Here is a 16,532-nt window from a genome sequence, read left to right as displayed (position 1 = left end):
ACTTACAGAAGAACACTACATCTCCCAGAGAGCATCACGGTCGGAGATGGGTCACGGGACCTGGACACTATATTATCTCTCTGGCAGGCTGGACTGACGTCTTTCGAGTTCTGGCGTTCAGGGGAGTGTGTGGGAGCCTTCAGCCGTTTCGCCTAGAGTTTACAGTAGGCCTCTCAGTTTCCAAACTCATTCTCTCTCCTATTTTGCTTGATTTGTTAGCTTAATTTCAATTATATTATATTGTATTGTGTATTTCGATATAGTATTAAGTAAATAAGTGTGCCTCCTTAGATCGTTGCTGCTGTTTTCTTTTCCTAATTAACTTTTCCTTTCCACCCAGGGTCCCTGCGGGGCCCACAGCCCCCCCTGTCATGGACACAGGTAGATTTTCGTTTAAACCATGACACATACACGTACCGCCATTTAAACAGGAGAAAAACACCTTTCAGCATATTTGAGCAGCACTCTAGAGGATCAGACATGCTGCACAAATGCCTGCTCCCTGAATCAACTCATCCTCTTCAAAGCTGTCTTGTCAGAAGTTAAGCGTCACATTTTCCAGCAGTTTTGTTTTCGCCTTGACATGTGTCTAATAATGGTATAGTTTTTAAAATGAATAGCAGGAGAAGACTTTGCCAGCAGTTCTGTGTAACTCAGAAACTCACTCATTAAAGTCAAACTTCTTTCTGAACTAATTTCATGGTGTTCCTTCAAAGTGGGAAGTTACTTCCATGGCGTTCCTTCAAAGTTCCTTCCTCTTGGGAAGGCCGTGGCTGTGTGTCGCACATCAGAGATGTGTCACTGAAGGTCTGCATAGATGTGGTGTGCAGGATCAGCAGTGCCAGAGCACAGAGTATGGCACAAAGGGTCTGTTTTTCACAACACCAGCCAGGCCCTCCAGAACCCCTTTTGCTGCTTATTTAATGAGAAAACTGCAGGTGCCTTTCCTGCCAAGGCCTGGAGCTCAGCTCCAAGGCAAACTTGCAGGTTGCAAACCCTGTATTGAGGGTCAGAATATCCCAGGGTGTTTCCTACCATACTGGTGCTGGAGAGCTGCCCTGATCATGGACTCAACTCCAGCAAGGCTCTAAAAACAGAGCACTAAGCATGACAGATCTGTTGGATGCCGACAGATCTTGTTAAGATCTCACTGATCAAAGCCGTCAGGTATTAAGGACCTTCAATGGAAAGACAACTGAATAAAGCAACCTCTCTCTTGTGATGATTTACTTGTGACCTATTCTGTCTGTTCCCAGCAAAGCGACTTTCAAAACAAGCCAAGTATCAATTTTCCCAGCGACTGCACATTGTGAATTATGAAGCAAAGTTACGGAACGTGCCATTAAGGGCGATTTCGTTACCATAATTACATGCGAGCACAGTTGCTCAGAGCCACAGTGTGCACCAAACTATTAGCAAGCCGTGCGCACTGTCACTGAATTTCAGTGGGACATGAGCCCCATTCCTGTTTGTTTCCTGCCACAGCCACCCTCCTGGGGATGGTAGAGCTGATGTAATGCGGAGAGTTCAGCTTCTCTAATCCCGTACCTGTAGGATATTGTAAACAAAGCAGGTGAGAGTTACCAGGCAGTTACCAGGCAGTGAATATCGTGTGCAATGAATAGTTAAGCCTCCTGATTAGTTATAGCTTTGGTTTGCAAGAATTAAAGTCATGCAACACTTCAAGCAATCCTGCTGCTCAGGCAGATGATGTTTTGCTGCATTCTGCAGGGAGTAGAAAAAGGTGCTGAAAAGTCCTTGTAGTGACAGTACTGAGGCAGGCTGACAGAAAATCCTGAAACCACCCCAAACTTGCAGTGTAGATACAGCTTGCATGTGAAAGAAACATCCAAGAGAGCAATACTTGTGAGTGGGGATCCTTGTGGTTAATGAAGGGAGCCTTCTGTGGGAGGAAGGTGGGGGAGGATAACCTCATTTTTCTGTGAACATGGCACTGGCAGGATCCTGATGGAGACCCGTATCCTGTTAGTTCCAGCAGGTGGATCATCATTCCTCCTCCCATTCATGAGAAAGCACAGCGAGGCCCAGCAGCCCAATGGGAGCATTCCCCAGCCCTGGGCAACCTCCAGGGTTCTAACACCCTTCTGGGAAGTCATGAGCAGCATGGGAAGAGCCACAGGGCAGGGCTGTGTGGTGGAGCATGCTGCTGGGACAAGATGTCACAGGATGGTGGCAGAGAAGGGGCTGCAGGCATATTCCCAAAACTTGTTAGAGCCGAAGGGTCCAACAGATCCTTCTTATGCTGATAATACCATTACTGGAGTTTTTAATTGGAACAGTCCAAATGCACACTGCTGGTGTGCTCTTGTGCAACATGAGAGCTATTTTCCTCTGCCTTTCTGAGAGCCCATTACAGAGGCACTGCAGGAGGTGGGGGGAGCTCCTACAGTGGAGAATGGGCTCTGTATCCTGCCTCCAGCTTTAAATCCAGCCTATTCCCATCTGTATGTCTGGCTCAATATTGCCTGCAGTTGAGGTGAAACAGCATGTGCTAAATGATGTTTGTAGCACTTCTGGGTACCAGCTGCCTTTTCCCAGCCAGCCCAGATGAGCCTGGGAGGCCATACAAATATTTGCACACATCTTTCTCTGGGAATACAAGCTCTGGAAGAAGGTCTAGCTCTGATTACTGACTAGTTCTTTCCATTGCAGTGTTCAAAATGCTATTCAAACCAGTTTCTGGATGTGTTTGAAGCCCATCACATGGCTGTGGATTCGATCAGCTGGAATCCCTATCACTTGAAAATCTTCATTTCCTGCAGCTCTGACTGGACAGTCAAGATCTGGGATCACACCATCAAGTAGGTCCTACTGTGTCCTGGCATGGGTAGTAAGGTCCAGCCTAATCCAGTTGATTCTGCTTAAGCCTGAGTCTGTTTCACTCTAAGACGCCGATATTGCTGTCTTATCTCTGCTCTTGGTGGCTGATGAGTCAATCTAAAGGATGACGTACAAAGTTTAGCATTGCTTCAGAAATTTGCCAAGAAGTGCAGCTCAAGCAAACAACCTCACTGACTTGCCATGGAACTGTCTACCTTTCAGACTTGCTGTGGCAGGGTGATTCTTCAGGAGCGTTGGCATAGAGAAATGTCAGGAGCTGGTAGGTGGCCTCAGAGGCCAGACACCTCCTAATAGACAGAGGCAAAAATTAAAAAGAATTGGAACATTTAAAAATACATAATGAAGTTCAGGGTTAGTGCTTGAGAAATGTCTGGTTTCAATCAGGAAACCGATTTCGTTGTAAATCAGTCGGAGTCAAATATTTCCTGTTGCCAATACTACTCTAATATTCGATGTCAGAGGTACAGAGAGGGAAGATGACTTTTTTCTGTATGATTATTAAGCACAGAGTCTCCCTCTCACTGTGTGCAGTGAAAGCTTTCAAAATGTTTGCAGAAAGAAAGCAACATGCTTCTTTTCTTCTCACTGCAGAGGAATTAGATTGAGGTTCAGCTCTGCAACGCCCTTGGCTCAGACCCTGGCTAGTGTTTGGTGTAAGAAAGTATCCCACATCCCATTCCTGAAGATGGCATTTAGCACAGGCTGCAACATCCAAGTGTTTATATCTCAGTGTTTCAGAGTGATACGTTTTTAACTGAGCCTGGATCTCTCTTTACAGGACTCCGATGTTTGTTTATGACCTGAATGCCGCTGTAGGGGATGTTGCCTGGTCCCCTTACTCTTCCACGGTCTTTGCAGCAGTTACCACTGATTGCAAGGTAAATGACTGGGAGCAGCGGGAGAAAATGTCACGGGAGATGAAGACTTAGTATGAGGACAGGTCAGCCCAGTCCTGGCCAGGCACATCTGGGAGCATATAATTGGCTGCCAACAGGAATCCAGACCAGTGACTGAAGCTGGTTTTTCTGAGGCTTGCCTGGGCTTTGTAGAGAGGTGACTTGGGTGACTTGAGGCTCCAAAACTATTAATTCAGTTTTTTATCAGCCTGATTTCAGAGGACATGGATGTCCAGTGGAGCTGAGAAAACCCAGGCAGCAGCATTTCTTACTCCTCCTACCCAAGGGCCTTGCCACACTTATAAAAGCAACAGGGCAAGCTGTGCAGGCAAGGTGATGTTAAATCACAAATTGGTGAGCTCTTGGCTGATATTGAGAGTCAGCTGCATATCTTGTGCAGCTTAACAAAACCTTTATAGATGCATGTGGATATTCTTCTGTAAGTATGGATCCTTGATAGGACCCTGGAGATGGTGATTCTTAGAGGACAGAAAGGAAAACTAAACAGAAGCCTGGGAACAGAATGTTTTGACTATGCTCTCCTGCCCTTGGCATGCATAGTGCTGGGCATGCATTGTGATGCTTCTCTCCTTTCACTGAGATGAGTGCTGCAAACACATGCAAGTCCCAGCTTCTTCATGCTGACAGTATCAAAGGAGATGTACTGCTTGCAATGGTACATGCCAAGAGAAAAACACATAACTGTGTGAAAACAGCTCATTATGAGTGCTTCCCTGGAGATGGATAGATGGTGCTCAAGAGAAGAGCACCTCCAGCATGAGCTGATACACAGGCATTGATTCCAAATCTCCAAGGTACAGGGAAGCACCAGAATTAAGTGAATATATGCTTACAATGTTACAAAAAAAAAATAAAAAGAGATCAATTATAGTAACATACTGAGGCTCAGCCAACAGAACTTTGTTCTCATTAAATAAAATGAAATCAGCATTTTCCCTTTGTGTCAGGCTGTCTCCAAGAGTAATGACTTGATAATGAAGTGCTTAGAACAATCCTAATGTTGAGATGATGGCAGTTATATTTTTGCCCCCAGCCATCCGTTCTAGTAGCTCAGATGGTTAATTTGGGCCTGGCAAGTAGCCAGGGCACGTAACTATCAGTCAATAGTGTTTTTGTACTGTAAGACCACACTGCTCTGTCACCATGGGCTGCATGTTTTGCTGATGTAGATTGGAAAGTCTATGCAGTTTGGCCAAATTACTTCAGGAAAAAGATGGCCTTTATATATCCATATTGCTGAATTAGCAGCCTTATTGCAGTTTAACCTTTATATTGCAACAAAAAATTTATTTCACTGATACAGTGGCTGAGGCTGAGAATTTGTCTAGCTAAGTAATGGAGATACCCTTACTGGTGCACCTGGGCCTCCCTAAGAATTTCATGTTAGTGTAGCCTGAAGAAAGCAGTGTTGTTGCTTTCCCCCCTGTAGGCAGAATAGCTCGGGCCTTTATGCATTCCCCTTCTCCCATATAGCAAGTGTATTCCCTACAAGAGCACTTCTCTGAGCCGCGGGCCTGGCAGAATTCACTGAAAGCTGGGCTGAGCAGAGCAGAGATGTGTGTAGTTTATTTGTGTTCTTGGCATCCAGCTATGGGGAAGGGGAAGAGATGTCTGCAGGCAGTGAGAAGCCCTGGGCACTATTCACTTGAGCCAGGTTCTTTCTCAGATCTTTACCCATTGCAGAGAAGCTCCTATGGACTTGACATGTGCAATGAGGTGTTTCCATCCCTGCTCTTGTCTTAGCCACTGCTGTCATGGCTCTAATTATGTTGTTGCAGAGACACATTAGCTACGGTGTCTGTGAGCCTAGAGTTCTTATGGGGCTGTGGATAGGACAGAAAACTATCCTGTTTGGCAGTGCTGCCCCTAGGATATTTTATGCTGAGTAGGATCTAATCCTGCTTTATGCCTTTAATTTTTCAAAAGTGACCATCAGCCAGGAAGAGCCCATCATTGGGCTGTCTAGCAGGAAAGATTGATGTAAGAGCTGCCTTGTTGTTGCAGTAGACTGGTCAGGACTGCAGTCCTGGTCCTCTGCACTAACCAGCAGGATAAGTCTGAGACACAGTTTAGCTTCTGTTTTAAACAAAACCCATTCGATCTTCAGTGGAAGCGGTTGCTTACAGCCTTTTCATTCTGGGGGATATTTCACTCTGTAGTAGAACTTACTCTTTGGGAGTAACTTTGCACTTCACAAAGGACAGGTTCTACTAATGCTGGGGGGAAAAAAAATCTACATTAACAGGACATAGAAAACTACAGGACATGCATCCAGAAAATAAAACACTAAAGGCCTCCTGTTCTGAAACAGCCTCTAGTTTTGCATTCACATATAATTATGACTGCAAAACTCAAAGGTTGCCTGGAGGTGGTTTAAAAACCAGGCCCTTATTGCAGTCTTAAACAGATGTTGGTTATGTTTTGAAAAACACATTTCTTTACTCAAGTTGATGTGTCCAAAATGTATGTATTGGCCTCCCTGTTGATAAGACTGACTTGGAAATCATTCTAACAATCTCCTGGTACACACGACTCCAAGAGGTGCGTACTTAAGACAAGCTGCATATATCTGGAGCATTATATTAAATTTTGTGTGTTGGCAGCGGAGCATTTGCTTCAGACAGCACCACCTTTTCATAAATGACAAAGTGTGCACATTCTGCAGCTGGTACAATGGACAGTAAATACAGCAGTTTCTCTTTATCATGTTCTGGATAATTTCCTTAGTGTCCTGCCCTGCCTAATGGCCGTTTTATTTCTGAGTGAGCGTAAATGATTTGCAGTGAAAATTGAAATAAAGTAAAATGATCCCTGAGATGTGCACATCTGAGCCAACTCTGCTTGAAAAGAAGCTCCCAATTCGATAGCTAAATAAGTGGCTTGATTTTAAAAGGATAGACAGTCATCTGGTTTTGTGGGTGAGCTCAGAGTGGTTGCTAGTGGGCATTTGGCTTTGGTTTTAGTCAGTTTGCTAAGTCCAGTGCAGTTCTGTACTGTGACTGCATTTCAAATGACAGAATGTTCCTTGAAGACTCCACAGTATATTCTAAAGCAGTCAGGTGGAGATAGGTGTTATTTATGAACATGAGTCCTGCTGCACAGTTGGCTGGCTTCAGCTCTGTGGCCCCTCCAGGCCATCTCCTGCAGGGACCTGGGTGCAGATATTGATGTGATTAGCAATGAAATAAAATGAGGTTAGATAACACCTTGTTTCCATGGCTTTAGGCTGTAAATGGTGGAATCCTGACATGAAATAAAAAGGCTAGCTGATGTGTGAGGCCTGCTTTGGAAATAATAAAGTACTGCAAAGGTGGATTTGGATGCCTAACTCTTACATTTAGGGTGCAGGAGATCTAGTGACACTGGCCAGCTTATTGTAAGGACAGAAGACAGGGAAATGGGTGGGAGTGGGATTCATTCCCTGTGTCACTCAGATGGATTTTTATTTGGGATCTTGATTGGAGCCTATCTCAGACTTAGACTTAAAGCAGAAATAAATATTAAAACACATAAAAGCAGGACTCAGACCTGAAATCTCTCTCTTGGGATTCTTTCCTTCCTTTCCATAAGAAAAGAAAGTTAAGTTGGCAGGTTGTGCTGCACAGTAGCAATGGCACAGAACTCCAAGTCTGGCTCACTCATGTGAATGTTTTCTCCTTCTGAATTCATCCATGAGTTGTTATGCCTGCTAAAAAAGCCAGAGACTCCTGTTGCAAGTGTTCCCAAATGTCTGGATCCCAGGCCAGAGGCCACAGCCACCTTGTGGAATGACAAATGGTTCTGTTGAGCTGGACTTGGTCAGTGTGGAAAAGGAATGGATACCTAGCAGCAAACTCTCAGTGCCTATAAAGAGGTCATCAAGAAGTTAGAGCTGGGTTCTTCAGAGCAGTGCATGAAAGGATGATTCCATAAATTAAGAAATTATTTCTTGTGAGACTAGAATGGGCTGCCTGGAGAAAGTGTGGATGCCCCATCCCTGGAGATGTTCAGGACCAGGCTGGATGGGCCATTGTACAACTTGATTTAGAAGAAAGTGTCTGTGCCTATAACAGAGGGGTTGGAACTGGATGGTCTTTAAGGTCCCTTCCAACCCAAACCATTCAGTGAGGCTATGACAACAGCTGAAATGAGCTGAAATAAGAGTTTTGGACTGGATACAAGGAAAAACCTTTTAATAATAAAGGAAGTCAAGCAGTGCAGCATCTTACTTAAAGGGGGTGTACCATCTCTGTGCACAGAGTTCTTAAAAACCAAGGCTGGGCAGAGCCCTGAACAACCACATGTGATCAAAGGAGGCTGGACTAGAGACTTCTGGAGTCTCTTCTAGCCTAAATTACCTTCTAACCCTGAGACACTACATCCTGATGTGAGAAGGAGGATCCCAGGGCTTTTACAACAGGAGACATGCACTAAGTACAAGTCCATTTGCTCTTCTGTTTTTGTGGTTCGTGTCCTTCATGACTAATACAGCAAGGGCAGGGTGACGTTACAGTTATCCTTAGTAAATATTGATAGCTTTGAGATAAATGCCATCTGAGTATGCAGTCTGCAGAGAAAGCCACTCAGACGTATGATCCACCGTCCTTCCCCCACTACTGAAGTTGTTGACCTTTCAAGATATGAAATACTTGAGATGACCCAAACCTTCATGAAATTAACTAGTGCTTTGTGCTTCTCAGGAAGAGACTATACCCTTTCCTGATAATATAAACAGATTTTACTGAACAATTGTTTTGTATGAAAAGTCTTGAAGACAAGGTTTCTGTTGAATCTCATGTATGGGCTAAGATGCTGAAGAAATCCATCTCATCTTGATAGCCATCATTTATCAGGAGAGAAACACTTATTAAGCAATGCTGTGTGTGTATTTACAGAACAATTCACAGAGACTTTCTGCCTATTTAACTTTGACTGGAAGCAAAAAACAATCTCTGTCTTTGAAGCTTGTGTGACTTTGCAAGTAAGAGCCTTGCCTAACATTTCAGGTAGGCTGGTGTTTCTTTGGGTGTGTTGGACCTTCTCCAGCCTCACCTTACAGAACATGGGTCAGGCACACTGGCAGCCCTCTCAGCACTGTTCAGTGCTTTTGACCAGGAAAATGGAGGCTGTGAACTCCCAACAGCAGCAGATGTCTTTCCCTGCCATGTCCTTGTCTTTTCTCCTACACTTCTGTTGCAGCCTGCCTGAGCCTTGCATGGCCTCCACTATCTCTGCAAGGCTGGACAATCACTAGGGTGTGAAAACAGTGAGTACAGATCCCTTTATCATCATGCAGAAGGACCTCTGAGCAGTCTGAAGTGGGCAGAGATGTTCTTAAAATGGCTTCTAAATTGCATTCACAGCAAAGTGGTTGTTTTCCAGTAAAACTGTTCATTTTCTTCCACCACAAAACATAAAAGGCTCTTTCTTATTCCCTGCTGAATCTTTAAGATTGATGTGGATGGATGGGCAGACTCCTGTCTGCTTTAAAACACGGGCTGGTGACATGACAAAGCTAAGTGAAGTAGATGGGCAGAGTCCTTAGGATTAATGCTTCCTTCCTCGTACTCTGAGCCAACCAGACTGCCCTTGCTTCTCTTCCTCCAGCCAGCACATTCTCTTTGTACCAGAATATCTCTCCCCAGCAATTGCTTTAAGTCCAAAAAAGTGTTTGTGCAGGGTCTGATTCCTCACCTCTGCTGAAGCTCCCATGTTGTCATGGGGGTGTGCTGGTGGGCTCCAGACCTAAAGATGCATCAAGCAGCTCAGGACGTGTCTGCTCACTGCCTCACATCCCATAGCAGCTGTGTCACCGGTGAGGTAGTTCTGCGGGTATGGTGGTTGCTTTTGGAGAAAAAACAAACTGATGAATTTAAACCTCTTTCATCAGAGTTTGGTTTTATGGTGTTTTTGTTTTGTTTTGTTTTGTTTTGTTTTCCATGGATTGTTTTTTATTCAGATGCTCCCAGACCAGTTTTTCATTACTGCAGCTATTGCTCTTTTAGGTTATGAAATACAGCAGTTAAGCAAAACCCACCTGCTGAGACTAACTAGTTCATTCAGCCACACAGGAACCAAGTTTGCTCTTTTCTGCTTGTATGAATGTATGTGTAGGGACAAATGCCTTGGGCAGCATCTCCAAAGATATCTTTGATTAACCTGTTGGACTTTGCATGACTTTGCTTACTGAGCCAATCAGGAGTATCTGAAAGAGTTTAGAAAACTGCTCGTAGATGCTTTTCTGCTCTTTGCTATCAGCGGACACTAAAAATGACCCCTCACTTAGGTCTGAATTTGCAAGTGGAGACAGTTGGCATTAAGGCCACTAAGACCCCCTCAGCTGTATGCACCATCCTCCTGTACAGAGGCAGCAGCTCCTGAGCCTTGATGTTTATTGTTTGGCATTTTACAGTAACCTGAAATCTGTGCTGGTTCTTTTTAAATGCCAGTCTCCAAGCCATGACAGTTCAATATCTGTCTTATGAACAGCTTTGCTGGCCTGCCAAAGGGCAGACAGTGGCAGACAGCAAGGACTGCATGCCCCATCAGGCTGTGCTGCCTGTGCTTTTACCACTGCCTGTCTTCTCACCCACTCCAGCAACCAGTGCCTCCCTTATGGGGCATAGCCAGGAACCAGGGTGTATGAAGGGATGGAGCCTGATTGTGATCTAAGAAGAGTCAGTCTCAGCCTGACACTGAAGCTGGGCTGTGGGTCACTGTAGGAATGGAGCAGGGGTACTGGCACAACTGGTATGTATTTGTGTGGCATAGCCCAGGAACAAGTAAGAAACTGGTTGAAACAGTCCCTCAGTTCTTCACCAGCTATCTGAGATGGGATATCAGAGTAGGGAAGTTTTTGAGGACCGAAGGAAAGACTTTTTGCCCAGTCTTTAAGGGCATGACAGTGCAGGAGAGTTTAAGCAGCCTAAATACACTATCCAGAAAAATTCTGAATGGAATATTTGTAAGCCCTGCTAGATCAAAGACCCTCCAATCCAATAAGTCTTTTGTAAGGCCATATCACCTAAAACTGATCTAATACAGTTTTTGAGAGTAACAGCCCTGGTAGATCAGAGGAAAGATATACAAAACATCTATACAGGCTGATTTCAGGAACTCTGCTGGCACAAACCCATAAAGAAGGGTGAGGAGATGGATGTGGCAGAGTGGAAATCATCCTCAGCAGAGCGCACGAGGACTGGGGCTGGTGCTGAAACCCAGAAGCAATTATGGTAGGACTAAGTGGACAGGACTTAAAAGTGCTTTAGTGCCAGAACTGAAACTGTAAATGAGCTCAACAGCCTCAGCAGCAATTTGCAGTCAGTGAGATGAAATTCAATAAGGACACAAACCAAATGTGCAATATGAAATGAGCACTAACTGGGAAGCAGCAGGACCATAAGGCCAGGTCTGGCTGCACCACCATGCTCCTGCCAACACTGCAGCTGTGCTTCCAGCTCAGTCCCTGAGAGATGCTGGGAACACTCACCCCAGGAGCATGAGCAGGAGTCATCCTCAGACTGGATGTGCTGGACATCTCTTCTGTTAGTGCAGGGATGGCAGCACAGTGCGGAGGTACCAACTGCTTCTACCAGGCTGGCATCACGCAAGTTCACTGCAGATTAGTTGATCTGTTTGGCTCTGCCTTTCAGAAGTGATCTGAAAAGTAACAAATTAGATTTGGTATAATACCAGGGAGCAAAAGGAGGCTTTGTAAGGAGGTGTGAGAAACATTAGTTCAATTTGTGATTCATTCCAAATCATGCTATTAATGTTAGAGAGCAAAAAAATGAAAGAGTCATTGGTAACATAAGAAAATGTTATTAGACCAAACTGAAGTGCAACCAGCTCTGGCGTATGATGTATCAGCTATTTAGTGCCAGATAACAGCATTGAGGAGTGTGCAGGACCAAGACATGCAGGAGATTATCATAATCACTGAGACTGCCAGAGCAGAGATGGTTGGCAGGAAGTGCTGACTGACAGGAAAATTAGCTCAGATACACGAGCACTTTCTTGTAAAACAATGTGACAGGGTTTTCTGAGGAGGTTAAATGGTCCTCAGCCTGTCTGAATGAATAACAGCTCTTCCACATGCTGAGGCTTTGGTTTCCTGCTGCCTTGTGGGAGCTCAGTCAAATCAGCTGAGGTTGTTTTCCTACCATGTCAAATCAGGAGTGACCCAGTTCCTAGTGAATGAGGAAGGGAAGAGAGATGAAACCCTAACGAGAAGCTCTCCCCTCCAGCCCTGTGCTAAGCCAGGTGGTTCAGAACTTCTCTTCCTACTGTTGCACACCCCAGAGCAGCACGCAGAGATGCTGCAGTGCTGAGATACTGCAGACCTGGGGGATGTGCTTGGTTTTGTCCTGCACTCCAGGGTGTGCAGCCAGCCCTGGGTAGTGAACTTGCCCAGGCCAAGCAGTGGCTTTCATTGATACCTGCTCATCTTCCTGAGCTCAAAGCTAGCACAGAGGTTGCTGTAACAGAGCTGGGGCGGGTCCTTCTCCCCATAATGTAGCTGTAGGTCTGTCTGGTGCTGGTGTCAGGCAGCAGATCTGCATTCCTGAGCTGTCCCTGCAGAAGCAATGCAGCAATTAAAGTTTCCCAAGTCAGGTCCTCTGCGTTTCTGTGGAACCTCTGCCTGCCCCTGTGCATCAGAGGGACCAACGAGTGTCTTAAAACTCAGTCAAGTTACTAACGTAAACAGAAAACATCTTCTTACAGAAAACGAATGGTACTGGAGCTGCTCCCCGCATTGATCTGGCTGCAGTGAGAGTATAGAGACTGCATAAACTAAGCCCTCCACCACACGAGGCTGTTTGGCCTCAGTGCAAGCAGGGGCTGCCCTGCCTGCATAGTGCCTTTAGGAAGCTCCAGTGCAAGGTTTGGGGGTCACCTGCCAACTCGTTAAATATGTGACTTGAGAATTTGAAACAAGTCATCTGTGGAGTCTGCCGATGGGTGAGGTATCATGATTCAGTCAAGAAAATTAGGGAAATCCATCACACAGACAGCGAAAGCCAAGCAGTGAAAGAGATGTCAACAGGTAAAGGGCAGCGTGATATGCAGCATGATATTAAATCATCCCTCACCTTTTGCTCTTGCACCGATTTAATTCTTTGTTGCCAAGTTACCAGGTACATCTGCTTTGCTCTTACATACATACATAGTTTCCCCTAGCGTGGGTTTTGGTTGCTACCAGGTTGTTTTTGAGCACACAGGCATTGTTCTGGCCACACTGGTGGGGGACGAGGCCTTGTAAATCCAGGAGGAAATGACAGGAAAGGCTGCACCCACTGCAGACCCAGCTTCTGTTTGAGGCATGCAGTGGAGGCTTGGGGAGCTTGTGGGCCCCCATTTTCATAGGCCACAAAAGTTGAGTAGGCTCCTGTGCTGTAGGACACCTGGTGACAACTGGGTGAGGGCAGAGGGGTGCAGGTCACCTTGGAGCTGCTACATCTGCTGGTTTTTGAGCTGAAGGGACAGTTTGCAGAGTGAGCAGGGTGACGTGAAGCGTTTGAAATTAAGAACATGGTTTGATGCTGGAGCTATAGCAATAGCCTTGGATTTACGCTGTGCCAAACTTACAGAGGGGCCATGCAGAGACTCAGTGGGGAGCTGCTGGGTGTGGGATATATTTGCATGATTCTGGATGCGACTGAGCTGGATTTCTTCTCCAGCTGTCTGAGAGTCAGGCATCAAAGCAGCTCATTTGTGTTAAATATTTTCTGCAACTCTAACACAGCAGTTATAGCCATTATTGCCAGTACATCAAGCATGGAGACTCTGCTGTCACCTTTATCATAATTTAAAAAAAAAAAAAAAAAAGTTCTTATTGATTAAAAGCATCTCACAGAGATTTCAGGATACCCCTGATCCCATCTCAGAGATAGCTGGGCATCTTACTTAACTTCAGTGCTCCTCTTCAGGGGCTGCTGACTTATCAGGGACTTTGCCCTTCTGTCTAAGAGAAGTTTGCTTTGAACATCTGCCTAGCTCATCTACCATCAGTGTCAGGCTCCCTGGGGCTGTGAGTCCAGGTTTCCTCTGACAGCTGTTGATAGCAGCTCATAAATCCTCATGCTGTGAGGAACTGCCTAGCTGAACACGTTGGGCTTCTTTTGGAGTGTGGTAACTGTTCTCCTACATTTCTTTGGGGTGGGTGCACAGATTTACAAGGACCATAAATAAAAGAGCTGTTGGAGTTGCTGGTTGCTACCCAGTGCTTGCTCCTCTGCAGCTAAGCTGGGGACTGCAGATGGGGATTCTTGCCCTTTCCCATTACAGCAATTTACAGATTTCCTTTACCTCTCTCTTTACCTCTCCACAGGTTTCTTGTTCTCATGGTCTGATTTATGCTCCTCTAAGGAAGTGGCCACATATTGTTTCTAAGCAATCTATAGCAAGAGAACTGAAATGCCCTTTCCCATTCTCTCAGTGCTTGTTAGCATGAATGAAGATGTCTCCTGTGGTCTACAGGCAGCCAGACTGCTGCCCCTGCAGGCCCATGGTTTGCTCCTGCAGGAAATGCAGGAGATAGCAGAGAAAAGCAAGGACCATGAGCAAATTACTGTATTCTCCATGGATTCATTGAACTGTGAAGTGTCACATTGCGTGAAGCATCATTGCCTTGCTGTGTTGCTGGAGGTACAAGCCTGGGTGCTGCTATAGCACCGAGTGAGGAAGCATGTATGTGCATTTGTCTGCCATGTTGGAAAGCTATGCAAATATCAGCCTTCACCAGACCAATCTGCACCTGTGTGTATGTCTCTGTGTGTGTGGCAATGGGTCTGACACTGGAGTCACACACTGGGTGAAGTGACACTTATCTGAGGGCTCATCTTGTGGATACTCCTGAGGCATCAGTAACTGAGTTGTTCTGACCCCATTCCCCCCTCCCCTCACAGTGTCTGTCATCAAAGCCTCTGAAGTCCTTCCTAATGCCTGTGGGCCACCCCTCCATCTGGAGAGTCTACCAGCTGATACGATGCTGATACTTCCAGCTGAAGAACTGGAATTGTTTGTTCTTTTCCACAATTCCCTTGGCAAAAGAAAACAAGCCCATTTGTTTAGAAGCTCATAAAAGAGGAGCTTTATGGTAGGAACATTCATAAACTTGCTTGCTTTTGACCTTCTCCACTCTGCTCGTGGTTTTCGAGTTCTTGTCCTGGGCATTCTGCATGTCTGGGCTGTCACGGGCATTTTGGGAAAACAGCCTCACCCAGGATAATTTACATTGCTCAGCAATTGAGAACAGAGCAGTCAGACCACACCATCCTTGCTCCCCTGTGCTGCTGGCTGTGGTTTGCAGGTGTGATGCTTTGACAGCCCTATAAAACAGACCATGCTGCTGAAACAAAGCCTGGCCATTAATTCTGTGCTGCCTGTTTTAAATCTGGATTAATTGGTGCTGCTCTAGCAATGGACATTTCCTGGGCTCTCAGGTTACTAAGTACTGAGCATGTGTCATTGGTGGGAGAAGTGAATCATGCCCTTAAATTAATAAATATGTATTCTGTGAAGGCAAGCAATTAAACCTCTGGTGAGTGTGGGTCATGTGGGGCTGATGCACTTAAAAGAGAGCTTGTTTCTTTTCAGAGATAGGAAGACAACAGGATGCTAGGACATAAACTACTTATGTCTAGGGGTGGAAACTGGGATTACTTTGGCCTGAGTGTGGAACCTCAAGTTTCAGATCTAGATTCAGAATTCAGTTCTGATGTCTGAAATTTTGAGTGGATCAAACTGAAATCATTTTTTTCCCAGCCTGTTTTCTTGATGATGGGGGATAGGGGAAGTCTCTACAAACTGCAGGTTTTTATCTGTGTCTGATGCTTTGAATCCCCTCCTTGAATTACAGACTGCTGTGGATTTCTCTAAAACACAAGAGAAGCCTTTGCACTTCCCAAGCTCTTCCCTGTCCAGAAAGGTCTTACTTTACTTAAATCTGGAGCTCCTTCTTGCCATATTTTTAGCAGCTACGAACTCTTAGCTTGGTTCCCCAGCCCAGGACATCTCAAATGGGCTCTAAAGATGCAGTGGTGTTTGAGACTGCCTAGGACTTGTGTCCTGGGACCTCTTTGCTTTACACAGATCCAGATAAATTCACCAACTTGGCCGTGCATGATGAGAAAGTATATGTAATGATTTGAAACACGATCTTTCATGCTCTTTGGAAAAGGCTTTTATAGGATACTGCTGTCAGATTCCATATCATTCCTGGATTCAAATTGTGAGCGTGGCACAGTGTTGAAACAATACATGTCATCTGTCTCCTAGCTGCTGGTAAACAAGGTACAGCTGGCAGGAGATGCACACAAAGTTCAATTCTAATTTCTCCCATATTCCCACCGTACTTGTTAGCATAACATTTCCTTACTTAGTTTTTCTGAAGGTAATAAGGGGGAAAGGAAAATAAAGCTGGAAGTCTACACAATGGATTCAAGGTGGGAGCCCAGCATGCTGGAGAGTCCTTCAGCACTGGTGAGGAACGTCATGTTTTATTAGCATCTGCAGGCTGTAGCACCAACAGGAGCTAATTGCAATTATTGGGAGGCAACGTTAACACATTCTCTTGAGTATGCTCCACTGTTCCCATCGGAGTCATGCTGAAACATCCTCTGTCATGCAGTTAGTGATGTGCTCTGTATCAGTGCCGTAGCTCTGGGATCCATGCTAGAGGAAATCCTGCCCTTAGGTCTCTCTTCCTCCTTCTTGGCCTTTCTCACTTGCCCAACCCTTGACTATAAGTGCCATGGGGGTGCCATGCTGGCA

General features: G+C 45.4%; 1 protein-coding gene across 6 annotated transcripts in view; it reads left to right on the top strand.

Moving 5' to 3' along the window:
- DNAI1 (dynein axonemal intermediate chain 1) overlaps nt 1-16,532 on the top strand; it is a 130,844-nt gene that overhangs the window by 92,050 nt on the left and 22,262 nt on the right. For 5 of the 6 annotated variants that reach the window (XM_085529733.1, XM_085529732.1, XM_085529739.1 and 2 more), the window contains 2 exons: nt 2,674-2,822; nt 3,641-3,740. The exons of the other annotated variant lie outside the window; for it this stretch is intronic. In XM_085529733.1, coding sequence (XP_085385859.1) covers nt 2,674-2,822; nt 3,641-3,740 — 249 coding nt within the window. The remainder of the gene's footprint in view (nt 1-2,673; nt 2,823-3,640; nt 3,741-16,532) is intronic. 6 annotated transcript variants of the gene reach the window in all.

The sequence above is a fragment of the Coturnix japonica genome, chromosome Z, assembly GCF_054131305.1.
Source record: "Coturnix japonica strain WE chromosome Z, WE-NBRP24, whole genome shotgun sequence".
Taxonomy (NCBI): Eukaryota; Metazoa; Chordata; class Aves; order Galliformes; family Phasianidae; genus Coturnix; species Coturnix japonica.
Note: the sequence above shows the minus strand (reverse complement) of the source record. Positions and strands in the feature narration are given on the sequence as shown.